The sequence below is a fragment of the Odontomachus brunneus genome, unplaced genomic scaffold (genome assembly GCF_010583005.1).
Source record: "Odontomachus brunneus isolate Ranch 3 - 2012 unplaced genomic scaffold, Obru_v1 Obru_scaffold_019, whole genome shotgun sequence".
In the NCBI taxonomy this organism is placed as follows: domain Eukaryota; kingdom Metazoa; phylum Arthropoda; class Insecta; order Hymenoptera; family Formicidae; genus Odontomachus; species Odontomachus brunneus.
This window is the reverse complement of record NW_022639469.1, coordinates 237678-250882: the sequence shown is the minus strand read 5'-3', so window position 1 is coordinate 250882 and position 13205 is coordinate 237678. Positions and strand designations below refer to the sequence as shown.

At 33.8% G+C, this 13205-nt stretch overlaps 2 protein-coding genes across 4 annotated transcripts; both read left to right on the top strand.

Moving 5' to 3' along the window:
* Positions 1-284: 284 nt before the first annotated feature.
* On the top strand, positions 285-9010 carry LOC116841894 (helicase SEN1). Its single transcript, XM_032810355.1, has 7 exons — positions 285-464; positions 1149-1262; positions 1343-1489; positions 1576-1798; positions 1907-6152; positions 6237-6447; positions 7978-9010. The coding sequence occupies exons 1-7, from the start codon at positions 402-404 to the stop codon at positions 8086-8088; spliced, it is 5115 nt and encodes a 1704-aa protein (XP_032666246.1). The 5' UTR covers positions 285-401; the 3' UTR covers positions 8089-9010.
* A 593-nt stretch (positions 9011-9603) lies between these two features.
* LOC116841900 (bifunctional transcriptional activator/DNA repair enzyme Ada) lies at positions 9604-11776 on the top strand. Of its 3 annotated transcripts, none has more exons than XM_032810368.1 (2): positions 9604-10004; positions 10503-11776. In XM_032810368.1, the coding sequence occupies exon 2, from the start codon at positions 10603-10605 to the stop codon at positions 11161-11163; it is 561 nt and encodes a 186-aa protein (XP_032666259.1). In that variant the 5' UTR covers positions 9604-10004; positions 10503-10602; the 3' UTR covers positions 11164-11776. The 3 variants fall into 3 exon arrangements, with proteins under 3 accessions (XP_032666259.1, XP_032666258.1, XP_032666257.1); XM_032810367.1 differs by having other exon boundaries at positions 9604-10106; positions 10507-11776; XM_032810366.1 differs by having other exon boundaries at positions 9605-10106.
* Positions 11777-13205: the final 1429 nt, after the last annotated feature.

The following is a 13205-nucleotide window of genomic DNA, read 5'->3' as shown; positions in this document are numbered from 1 at the left end:
AATCTGTTGCGGTATCAGAATGTTCGATTTTCAAAAAGTGAGATGCCAGCTCAAAAAATAATTTTTTTTTGTTTTATTCGAAAACCGTTTCGAATAAAGCAATATCACTTTGGAACAATGTGGTACAAAGTCAGAACAATCTGGAACAACTTTCAAAATTATAAATTTCAAAAAGTGTGCCAACTTCATACACTCCTATCGACTACGATTGCCGACTCCCAATGGACCAATCATAGTGAGGCGCTGACTCGGCGCCTGTGCAGTCGGTAGTCTAATACGGGCTTAAAGAACGGATGCGCGCGCGCGGAAAAGATGCTGTTTAACCTATGATTTGTTCATGAATTTGGTTTTGTGAGTGATGTAGATGAGATATAAAAATAGTTGCAGAAATCTAAGCAAAGATGAATTTCATATTGGAACGGTTGCACGTTCAAGAGAGAATTGTCCTCGAATGTGGCAAATCTGTAAGCGGCAATGCTTAATATATATTAAGTAAACATTACCATTGTTCTTGTTAAGAGGTTTAACTGTTGTAACATAATAAAAGAATTTCCGTATTATCAGACACGCAACGTAGATAAGACATGCAACTTAAATTTTATTCTTATCTAATAAATTATAATCTTGCTTGTATTATGATGCAAGATATTTCAATGACACAATGACGCTATTTGAGTTGTAAATAAAAAACCAAGGGATAAGTAGCAATATATCTTCACTATAAAATTGCAAGAAGTTACACATTTAATTCATTGTTTTACATATCTGTAATATATGCAATATTTGGTAGAAACATGACTTTTCTCATATTTGTAACAAAGTTGGGTATACTTATATAGATATTATATAGTCTTTTCAGTATAAATTACACATATATATATATATATATATATATATATATATATATATATATACTAAATATACTTTTAACACTTAAATTTTTGTATATGTAACTTCAATATATATATATATATATATATATATATATATATATATATATATATATATATATGTATTATATGTCATATATACATGATTTTCTTGTGATAATCTTGTGAATATTTATCTCCTTGTGCTATACATATATATTCTATAACATAAAATAAAGTGTGATGTGTAATAACATATTCTGTCTTTTGTTCTGTTAGTACACTTGTGGTAGAGGCAAAGGAAATATGATTGTATGCCTAGGTCTACAGGTATCCCGTAAGCATTGTGTTTTTTTCCACGCTATGGACAAGCTATTCGTCACAGATTTGAAGGTATGTGTGGAATATATTTCTATATCGACATATTATAAAAATTGCATTAAATCTTTGTTAATTACCTTTTTCATGAGCAGAGCTCAAATGGAATTTTCATCAATGGCAAACCACAATCGCCGTATGAAATGGTACAGCTTCAGCAAAATGATATTGTTGGAATTGGCTGTTCAGATATTAATCCAGAGGATATCACACTATTTGCATATAAAGTTTACATTGCAAGGGTATAACATTTTCTTAAAATTATAGTTGATATTTATAATATGTTAGAAGTTCAATTTTAGTCATTAGAATATCAAAATGTTCTCAGACATCAGATCCTGCTGAAGTAGCAAATACAAGTGATATGTCGACAACAGTACTAATTTGTGATACAATAGTAAATCAAAAGCAGTCTAATTCTGATATACATAATGCTTCAAGAGACAAACGTGCTATTTCTCCAAATAACTGTGATATGGCTGTTCCATGTAAAATACCAAAATACAAACTAGATAATAATGATAATAATTATGATATTAATATTTCTGAAAGTAAGTCCTTTTTTACCAACTGATTAAAGGATGAAAGAAATGCTGTAATTGAAATTTGATTTCTTTTATACTGAATATTATTATTAAATTAATTAAATTTTTTTACAGAAATTAAGTCTGGTAGTCTACCTGGCCCTAGTACCAGTACAAATCTTGCTCAAAATGACAACAGTAACACAAATAATGTTGAAATTATATCTGATACTGTCACACATATAAAAGAGGAAAATGATGTTGAAATTATTGATACAATATTTCCAGAAACAAGTGAATGGAACATTGGAGATAAAATTCTTAAGTATGAAACATATTTAAACCTTAAATTAGAAAAACCTTGTTATCAAACTAATAACAAAATGGATATCTGTATTGATAAGAATAATAAGGGTAACAGTAATAATAGTGAGGCCGTAAATGAAGAATACACTACAAGAGAAAAAACAAATGGCCTTGATAAAATAAATGACGTATCAGACTTAAAGGGAGCTAACTTTATACGTAACAATGACCAACTTATTAAGCTCGAAGATGAATTGCAGTTAACAGATGAAGATGAAAAAGCTCATGTAGCAGTTGAAAATAGTGAAGCGTCTAAGACAACAATCAAATTGAAAAAAATAAAACATGAGCCGAAAACGCGATTCTCGGAAATTGACATTGTCGATCTCAGTGACAACGAGGACGGAATATTTCCGTACTCGCAGTTGTTTGATATCAAATTTGAAAATAATGTGAAGCAAGAAGTGGAGATTAAACAAGAGTGCACCAATAACGACATCGAGAACACAGTTCCGTTGGACATCGACAAGGAAGTCATTGTATTAACAGACAGTGAAGATGATGATAATCCGTGGTTGCATCGTTTATCTAGGAGTCAATTGATGAACGAAGATAAGCCTGATACAGTACAGTCGATCATAAAAGATGAGATAGATTTGGGGATTTGGCACAAAAATACTTCGGAGATAATACAAGATAGTGTACCGAGTACTTCCAAAGACTTTAACAAGGTAACTGGGAATAAAACTAGAAATGAAATTAAGGCACAGTCGGCTAATATTGATACTTTCGAAGATTTTGCCTGCAAAGAAACATTTCTTGAACCTAAAAATATAGACAAAAAGATGGAATGTGATGACAATAGTGATATTAATTTATCAGTGGCAAAAACAGACGCGATGGATGTAGATGAAGCCGGTCCATCTAACGAGCCTAGTATAGAAAATATTAATCATACAGCTAAACAGAAAACAGATGCAAAAGAAAATGCAGAACCACATAAACAAACAGAAGTCAATGCAAAATATAGTTCGAGGTATGCCACAACTAGAAGGGTTATTCCAGTAATAGAGGCGCCACATTTGCCTACAAGAAGAGGTCGACACAAGAGCAGCGATCGTAAAAAGGATTCAAACAAAGACTCTAACAAAGACTCCAGCAAAGACTATAGTAAAGCACCAGAAACATCCGAGGGAAGATCACCGTCCAGCTCAACAACGGAAGAAGATAAAATACAGAAAGAACAAAACAAAAGGACGTCTAAAGGGTCGCCTGATCATACCGCATCGAGCAAGCAGAACCGAACATCCATTTCTAAGGAGGAGAAGAAGACAATAGCGGAGGAGAGAAAGGTCAAGTTGAAGAGGATTGCCGAGGAAGAGAAATTGGCGTCTGATAATAATAAAAATGTTAAACGCGGCACCGCTAAACCGAGGGTTAAAATATCGTTGAAGAATCGAGGGGACTTCCTGTGCAACGAACAACAGCCGCGTGTATCTAAACCACCCGCAAACAAGTCTGCAGAGAGAGCAAGATCGAGCAACAAAGCTAAGCGCGCGACATCAACGTGCGAATCTGACGTGCAGGAATCCGTGATGCATGACATCGAAATGAAGAAATCAGGCAAAGACAATATTTCGAAGAGTACAGTAAATAACGTTGCCACATCGCTAGAACAGTCTTTATCCCTAAATAATATTCTGGACGGAATTAAATTGCCTGTAAAATACAACAACACAAAAGATTCTAACGTGAACAATATTTTAGACCAGAAACGCGATAGTAATAAGATAAAACATAAAAGCACTGAAAATACAACCAATTCCAGCGGAAAGACAATATTAAAATCAACTGAAATATCTGCTGAATGTGCTTCTGTTTCAAACAAGGAAAACAGTCTCTCACCAAAACTTGCTAAAACGAAGAAGAAAGGTGTAACTTTTGCCACGAATGTGGATATAAAAGAATTCGCGATTGAATCGGAAAATATGATGAAAAAATTAGTCGGGAAAGATGCGCCGATCCCATTTAATAAATTAGTCAAAACAAAAGCCAATGCGGAGTGGAGCCCGAAATTAGAAGAGTTCCTGTATCGCATCTTCATGTGGAACCCTGTATGGCTCGAAGAACAACGTTACCTCAAGACTGAACCACCGATCGTGTCGGAAGAAGAATTGAAGCAAATGAAGATACATTATGAATCCTACTGGGACTACTATAGAGTCATGTTGCCTCTTTTATTACTCGAGACATGGCACAGTATAAACAGAGATTTCGAGACTGTCGCAAAGAATGCACAACATAAGACCGCGATGTGTTCCATCGTCGCGAACACCATTTCGCGTTCTCAGATTCCGACGACCAACTTATCCTTGACAGTTCTTATGCTCGAAGTGTTGGTCACACAGGAAGATTTAAACAGGCAATCTTATCCGAATTTTGGCGACTTGGTGTCTCTCGAGTACGTTCAATACAACAAAAACCGTAAGCAAACCTTCCACAAAGTGTTCGCGTACGTCACTAGCATGAACCAGATGCCCATCACCAATTTCACATATTACAATAGAGAGCTAAGGAACCACGTACCCAACGCACATTCAGTGATAACGTATAGCATACAAACGCGACCTATCGAACACGATATTCTCCTGAACAGAATACATAGAGTTCGCACAGTAACATACCTACGAGCGAATATGAGAATGGTGCAAGCACTACAATACTTACCTCAGTCGCCTCTTCTGAATTTGATTTTGAATCCGAAGATCTATGACTATCAGTTGCCGCCGTTTAATACGTCGTTCAATTGTACCTCGCTCGTTACAAAAGACAACTTAAACTTAAAACAGCTGGAGGCTGTATCTAGAGTAACGGACGTTGTGATAAAGAAAGAAGCTAAACTTTGCTTCATTCAGGGGCCACCAGGAACAGGCAAGTCCAAAGTGATCGTGAACTTGGTGGCACAAATATTATACGGCAAGCGCGAAAATAAAAACGACAAGACCAAGATCCTGCTTTGCGCTCCGTCCAACGCCGCGATTGACGAAGTTGTGATGAGACTTCTTGCCATCAGATCAAATCTGAAGCATCAATATAGTTATACTTTTAATTTAGTTCGTATCGGGCGGCCGGAAACCATGCATCCAAACGTTAAACCTGTTTCCCCATCGGAACTGGCGAAACGACATTTGAGAAAATTCACGGAGAACGTGATTTGCTGGTCGAGTAACTCTACAACTAACCTTGAAGGGGAAAAAACGAAGTTACAGTCGCAAATGGAAGAGTTTCGCGCTGAACTTGATAATGTAGCGAGTCTGTCTGAGGCAAAGAGGAGGACGATCAAGAGAAAATTAATTGATGCGCTTGCGAGGTATGAACTGTTGATAAGCAATAAGTTGTTCGATGACGTCAATGTCAAGGATCGCCTAAGGTTCCAACGCTCCACTGAGGACATTATTCTCGCGGGCGCCGATATAATCGCTTGTACACTCTCCTCTTGTTACACTAATCAGATGGAATCTATCTTTGGCGCCAACAAGGAAAGGCTCTCTGTCTGCATCGTTGACGAAGCAACTCAGAGTTGCGAGGCGGAGACCTTGATACCATTGATGTTGGGGGTGAATACTTTGGTTCTGGTGGGCGATCCGAATCAGCTACCTGCGACTATATTGAGCCAGCGCGCGAAAAAACTGGGATTAGATCAGTCGGTGTTCTCGCGAGTACAACTTGCCTTTGCATCAGAAACGAACAGTCCCGTAATGGTGTTAAACACCCAATACCGTATGGCGCACTCCATTTCGTATTGGCCGAACCAATATTTCTACGAGGGCAAATTGATAGACGCCGTCGAAATTAGGCTGAACTTCCCATTTTATCCTTATAGAGTGTTGAGGCATACTTCGGTACAGAATAATGACAGGTTCTCCAACACTACCGAGGCGGAATTCGTAGCCAATATGATCTACGCGATGTTAATATATGCTAAATGGGAAAACGCGAACGAAACGATCACTCTCGGTGTACTTACACCATATAACAACCAAAGAACTGTTATATTGAACAAAATTAACGAGAAGTGAGTCCCAAAGAAGCCAAAAAAACTTGTCTATTTAAGTTCAACTGCGGCGAATTGCGGACTTATGAGATATCTGTCTTTCAGGATATCTACTTTGCCGGTAAATATGAAAAAGAAGATTGCTTTCGAAGTTAACACAGTCGATAGTTTTCAAGGACAAGAGCGAGATATTATAATAATGTCCTGCGTGAGAAGCCACGGTATTGGATTCATGTCTGACAAACAGAGGCTCTGTGTAGCCCTCACAAGAGCTAAGCATAGTTTGATACTGTGCGGAAATTTTACTACATTCGAGGTAAGAAGATATGATTTTACAAAAAAACTATATGAGATGAAAATCATCGATTTTGCTGAAATTTTGTATCTTGTCGAACCGTACAAGCACATTTTTTTCTTTTTTTTCATAGAAATTATTCTAGTATAAAAACCCATTTTCAAGGCGATTTTTGGGAATTAATTTTAAACAAATGATTAAACCTACAGGGTTAATGTTTTGTTCACTTGTATTTTCTTTAATTTTGAATTAAAAGTTTTGACAAAATTTGAGATGTTTCTTCGAAGATGGATAAATGTCAATACAAAAAATTAACTCTGTAGATTTAACCATTTATTTAAAATTAATTTTCAAAATCAAGTCTTGAAAACGGGTCTTCACATTAAAATACCCCCGTAATATGAGAAAGTAAAAAAGAGATTTTTAATTTGTTTTTTTCTTTTTTTTAATTATAAGTTTCACATATGATTGGATGGTAACTCTCACAAAGAGAGGGAGAGAGACTTAAAACATAAAGACTTCTTACACCACGAACAAAATACAAATGCTTCATTTCCACAATTATTTCCACAATATTGCTATATAAATATTTCAGATATCTATACAAATAAACATCGGAAAGCTTATTATTATTATTTTTACAGACAAGTACAAATAAAAAAAAATATTTTCTATTACGCTTTTTTTTAGTTATATTAATATTAAATGTATATATACAAAGTGTTCCAATTTAATTTAGACACAGTAACATCTCGAAAACTGCATTGAAAAAATGTTTCAAATAATAATTCAAATAAAAGTTGTAGGGTTTAGAGGAGGCCATCAAATGAGCTATTCAGATTTTGGATTCAGAGTCTGCTTTAGGCTCAATAAAGCTCAAATTGATTCCTTTCGATGGAAACACATTTCTTTACCGCAGATTCGTATTCTATGGAACAAAATAAGAAAATTTGGTTTCTGATTATTGTTTGCGAAATCCCCCTCAACAGAACCAAAATTGTCAAAGTTCTTATTTTGAAACACATTTTTTACCAAGATATTGAAAAAATAACGGATTTGATCAATAAATTTATATTTAAATGTTTTGAAGTGGCGATTTGATAGTTTAAATTTTGGTTGCGGAGCACGGAACTCAAAACTTCTATGATAGTTTGATCTACTATATCGAAAAGCTAAAGACTGATTTTAAGATAATTTTGCAGTCAAACATGATGATTTCAAAACGAAAGGATTGATTGGGGCTTGATTGAACCCAAGACTGACACCGGCCTCAAAATTTAAACAAACTATCAAATCACCACCACAAAATGTTGAAATATAAATTTATTTGTCAAACCCGTCATTTATGGAAGGTGTGCAAAGTTTATTGTTTAAAAACTTGAAAACAATTGAGTGTCTGAGCAAACATGGATAAAATATTTTCCGATTTCTGACCTATCTATAAAATTTCAGCCAAATCGATTATTTATATTTCGTGTAGTTTCCTTGTCAAACTGAGTGTTTTTACTTTACTGGTGAACTTAATTTAACGAAAGAACCTTTGCTTTACAGAAAGATCCCATGTGGAATTCATTGATATATAATGCAAAGACCCGTGGAGTTTTATGCGACGTTGATGCCAATGCAACATCAGCCACTATCAAACCATTCATCGTTAAATGAAGAACTTGTCAGTGTTCGATGTACTTATTATCGGAAGCATTACGAAAAAAATTACACCTTTTTATATGTTGTTTTTGTACATCTTGTAAATATCTATTATTAGTTTTTAGATTTAGAATTTTTGTTTAAGCAGATCGCTGTACTTTTCGTGAGAAAAGTGTAAGTGTCTTGAGATGATCTTTCTTTTAAAAAAGTATTATCTTGCTCAACTTTCTATGAATCATCATATTTATCATAGATTTAATTAAAAATTTGTCATTTTCGCTGTATGTATAAAAACATGCCCTAAATAAGGTTGCGAATCACACTATAAAATTTCGTTCATTTTTTTATATATTACTTTTAAGTATATTCTCAGGAACATTGTTGTTCATTGTCATAAACATTGTATATTCTACCTGTATAGGGTAGAACCTTAGATTTAGTGAGTTTTAGACCTTGTTGCACCAACATTATTTTGACTTTAAGCAAAATTCAAACATATATCTATCTTCCTTTCTAAATAAATAAATATATATATATATATATATATATATATATAAATAAATATATATATATATATTTATTTATTTATTTATTTATTTATTTAAGTTTTGCTTTTAAAACCAAAATAACATTGGTGTAACTGGGCCTTAGTGATTTAGTTTACTTCTATTTTTGCGATAAATTATTTGACCAATATAATGTGTCAAGATGTCATTATTGTAACATTAAATATTTTTTTTAGAATTCATAGTTTGTCGACATTTCTATTATCACAGAGGATGCATTCAACAAATAAAGCTATTGAATTATTTTCTTTTGGAAAGTGGATGTGCGATTGATAAATTTAAAAGTATACACTAATGATAGATAATTGTGTTTATAGTGGACAGTTTTCCGAATAAACGATAGTAGCAATCGTATGTTAAATCATCCTTAAGACTGAGTAAGGACCATTGTTTCTACTGTTTGTACTATCTCTAAATAATTATAATTATATAGTTTGTAAGAAGCTCTTTATTTTCAATGTAAAGTCCTTCAACTGAAACTCAAAAGAACGTTTTCATTAGAAAGAAAAGTCATGCATATGTTAAATAGATCGCGCAGACTTTTAGCCATTCGACTTCACTATTACACGAGTGCTCCTAATGGGCGCGTTCAGCAGAAAAAGCGCTTAGTGGCAATCAGCGATTATTGGTTCTTACTGTTAGATCCTTAAATCTGGACCAATTACATTGACGAATTACTCAACAGTTGCAGAACAATTCGTCAATGTAATATATATAAACAACGGTATATTAAGCGGTATATAATACTCATCAACAAAACGTATTGTATTGATAGAATGCGTCGCTTGTATTGATAGTATGCATTGTCGATATTAAGATTATCTAATAGAAAGTTACTATTTAGTATGCGTATCAAGTGCACGATGTAAACCAGGCCAGTATCGATAATCGCATTTGGTTCACTTTCATTACGTCACATTAAAAGTTTCGACCTAGCCGCCGTTATGACGGCGCTGTGTTCGAACAAGTTCGGACCTTGAGATTTTTGGAACCTTGGTACCTTGGAATCTTCCTAGGCTTTGATTCTTGTTAAAATTCTTTCAAATAACCTTGTTGACTCAATATTAAACTTTATTCTCATATTAACTTGAAATGGTATTGGAGGATATGTCTCCTTGAGAATCCCCGTAACTATATACTGAAAGAAGGAAGGAAGGATTACGTCACATCCTTCGTATTTCTAACAAAGGATTTTCTCTTTATGCTTCTTCCTGGTATTCTTTATTCAATGGGTGCTACTTATCCTATTTCATCTAAATCGGAACTAAATAGATCACGTGATGTGGAGTGGGGATATGAAATCTAAAAGAGCGACGAAAGTAACTGCGTGCAGTAACGAGCAATCCTGCTGAACGACAATGAAAGGCGAAATATCTTACATATTTATATAAATAAATATTACTAATATCAGTAGTAGTATATATATAATAATAATATCGTAGAAATAGAATTGTGTATGAAAAAAAGGTAATAAAACTAACCTATAAAATAAGCAAACTGATCTGCAACCTAAACAAATACAATAGTACTTTAATTTATTGAATACAATATATATGGAATATATTTATCTTGGTAGGATTTGAACTTCAATTACTGGAACTTACCCAGATTACTAGCAGAGAGAATTTAAAAAGAATTCAGTTGTATGTCACCAATTCTGAGCTTATCTTCAGATGCAAAAAGAGTTCTTTTCACTGACTGAACTCTGAAGAATTCTTTTTGCATATGAAAATGAACTCAGAATTGGTGACATACGACTGAATTCTTTTTGAATTCTTTGGTCTGGGATAACATTTTTGACACATGAGATAATCTCATGAATATTGCTCAAGAGTAGAAAAAACTACATGTAGCTACTTTCAGATAGTCTGCTGCTTCAACTGTAGTTCTGCTGTATTCCTGAGATAGATCTGACATTGTTCGTCGATTCATATCTACAGTTGGCACACTTTGCTGTAACATCATGGTGAAATTTCGAAGCATGACAACAGACGAGTACAAGATGGATCGATCAGCGTTCAAATTGCTATATGCGTTCCATCCAACGCCCTTTGGTAAATGTCTCATTGCTATAACCGACACCAACAAAGCTGTAGTATACTTGGGATTCGTCGATGGCGTCGAGACATATGCTCTGAGGGTCTTGGAGAATGAATGGCTACTCTCTGAGATATCAGAAGACACAGGAAACGAGACGAAGAATATAATCGAGGAGATCTTCCAGCCTGATGTATCTTCACTGGATTCCATTTGCGTCCTCCTGAAAGGCACATCCTTTCAAGTGAGCGTGTGGAAGTCTTTGATGACTATCCCTAAAGGAGAATCCGTCACGTACGAGGAAGTCGCAAAGATGGTCGAGAATCCCAAAGCTGTACGCGCGGTAGGAAATGCGATTTCTAAAAATCGCATCGCATACATCGTGCCATGCCATCGCGTGAAAGGTAAAATGGCAAATAACGATAAGTATGTTTGGGGAATGCAACGTAAGCAAGCTATCCTGAAATATGAAAGAGAGTTAACGTAGGAGGTCATGGAGATCGCATCACTATTTAAATTTTTATTTGGATAATGAGTTTTTTTTTATAGTGATGATGTACCAAACTATTTTTTATATAAAGAGCTGCATACGCTTATTTATAGATACGCGTATGTATATATGCCTTTAAAGTAGTTTTTCATTTTTGTGTAATTATTGTCTTTTATACAGGGAGGCGCAAAAAAAGCGAATGGTTGTTAAACATTTATAAAAATTTTATTTTCAAATTTTTAATTTATTTTGATATGAAATTATGAAGTTTAATTTACGAAGATTTTTCCTGATCTCCTTTATAAAGTTTGGAAAGAAAAAAAAAAGAAAAATTTAAAAAGTTATGAATTTTTTAAACCAGTTTGTTTCTTTTGCGCCACCCTGTATAACTCATATATTTTCTATTGTACTTCAAACTGAAGTCACATGTGTTGAACACCTGAAATGTGATAAGACAAACAATAATTTAAAGATGTGCAATGTAAAGCAGGTCTTTATGTTGAATAAATTGTTTTCTTACATATGTGATACATGTTTATTTTTGTCACATACACTGAATCATGTAAAAGTACAAAATTTTGTTAATACATTAAAATATAATGATCATGCATTTTAAAGATCTCTTGCATGATTTCAAACACTCCCTAATACATTGCGACCCATACGATGGTACATAGTTGTCAAAATACGGTTCGTATAATCAGCCGACAATATAGATCTGACACAACAGTTGCGTTCGTTATGAAAAGCTATTTTACAATTGCAAAATTTCCTACTGAATATCGCTAAACGATTTTCACTTCTTAGATATTTTCCCAGTAAACACAACGTTACATGTAACGTATATATTGGTTATAATTTCCTACCCAACAATATAACTGTTATATAACAGTGTTATATACGTGTTATATAACAGTTACATTGTTGTGAATAGAAAATTATAATTAACTTGTACGTTATGTTCATGTAACATTGTATTCACTGGGTTTCTTCTTTTAGTGTAAGTGGTAATTTTTTCCAGCATAGAGACATGTATGATAAACTTTATGTGTTGCATCACAAAGTACTAATGTAGCGTCAACTTCTGAATGCCAAGTCGTTTCATTGTTGCGATACATCATTAGCTTAGCTGTCATTATTTGGCAACGACGAATTTATGAAAATACAAACATATTCTGTATCTGATGTGTATTTTAATTTTAATTCTTATTTTTACATCTGCACTCAGCACGATTCTCATAGCTCAATGAACCGACAGAACGTGATTTGTAGTTGTTTTTCTTGCGAGGAGCCAAGCCGCCAAGTTCGTTCTGTAGCGAAAAATTTTACTCTTGACGTGCTCCGTTGTTTGATAGTTTTTTCAGACAGATTCGGTGTTATTTTTCAAACGTGTTTCTAGAATCCCAGTACGGTTCGTCCGTATCAGATAGACCGAATGTCAACAGACGTCAGTCATATAATTATACTATATTTGATAGTTCATATTGGAGTCATAACAACACGTTTGGAAAATAACACCAAATCTGTTTGGAAAAACTGACATCAAACTTGCAACGGAGCAGGCTAAGAGTCAATTTTCTCGATACAGAACAAACTTTGCGATATGCATGATTCCTTACAAAAAAAAAACAACTTCAAATCACGTTCCGTGAACATCAAGCTTTATAGATTGAATTGACTTGGACAATTCAACGTAATGACTTAGTATGGACCGCGATGTGTTACGAATGTCAATTATTGTCGCATATATTTACATCATATTTGAATTTGTTGACTGTATTATCTAGCCAAAGTTGAGTACTTTCATAATCGTTTTGTACACTGAGAGAAAAAATATCTAGAAATTAATAAATATTTATTTGGTGGAGGTACTAACAGTATATTTATATAAAAAATAGGATAAATAATTGCTTAATGAAAAATTAAGGTTTTTTCTTAAGGACTTAAGAAAATTTATATTTTCTTATTTGAAATATATATATATATATATATATATATATATATATATATATATATATATATATATATATATATATATA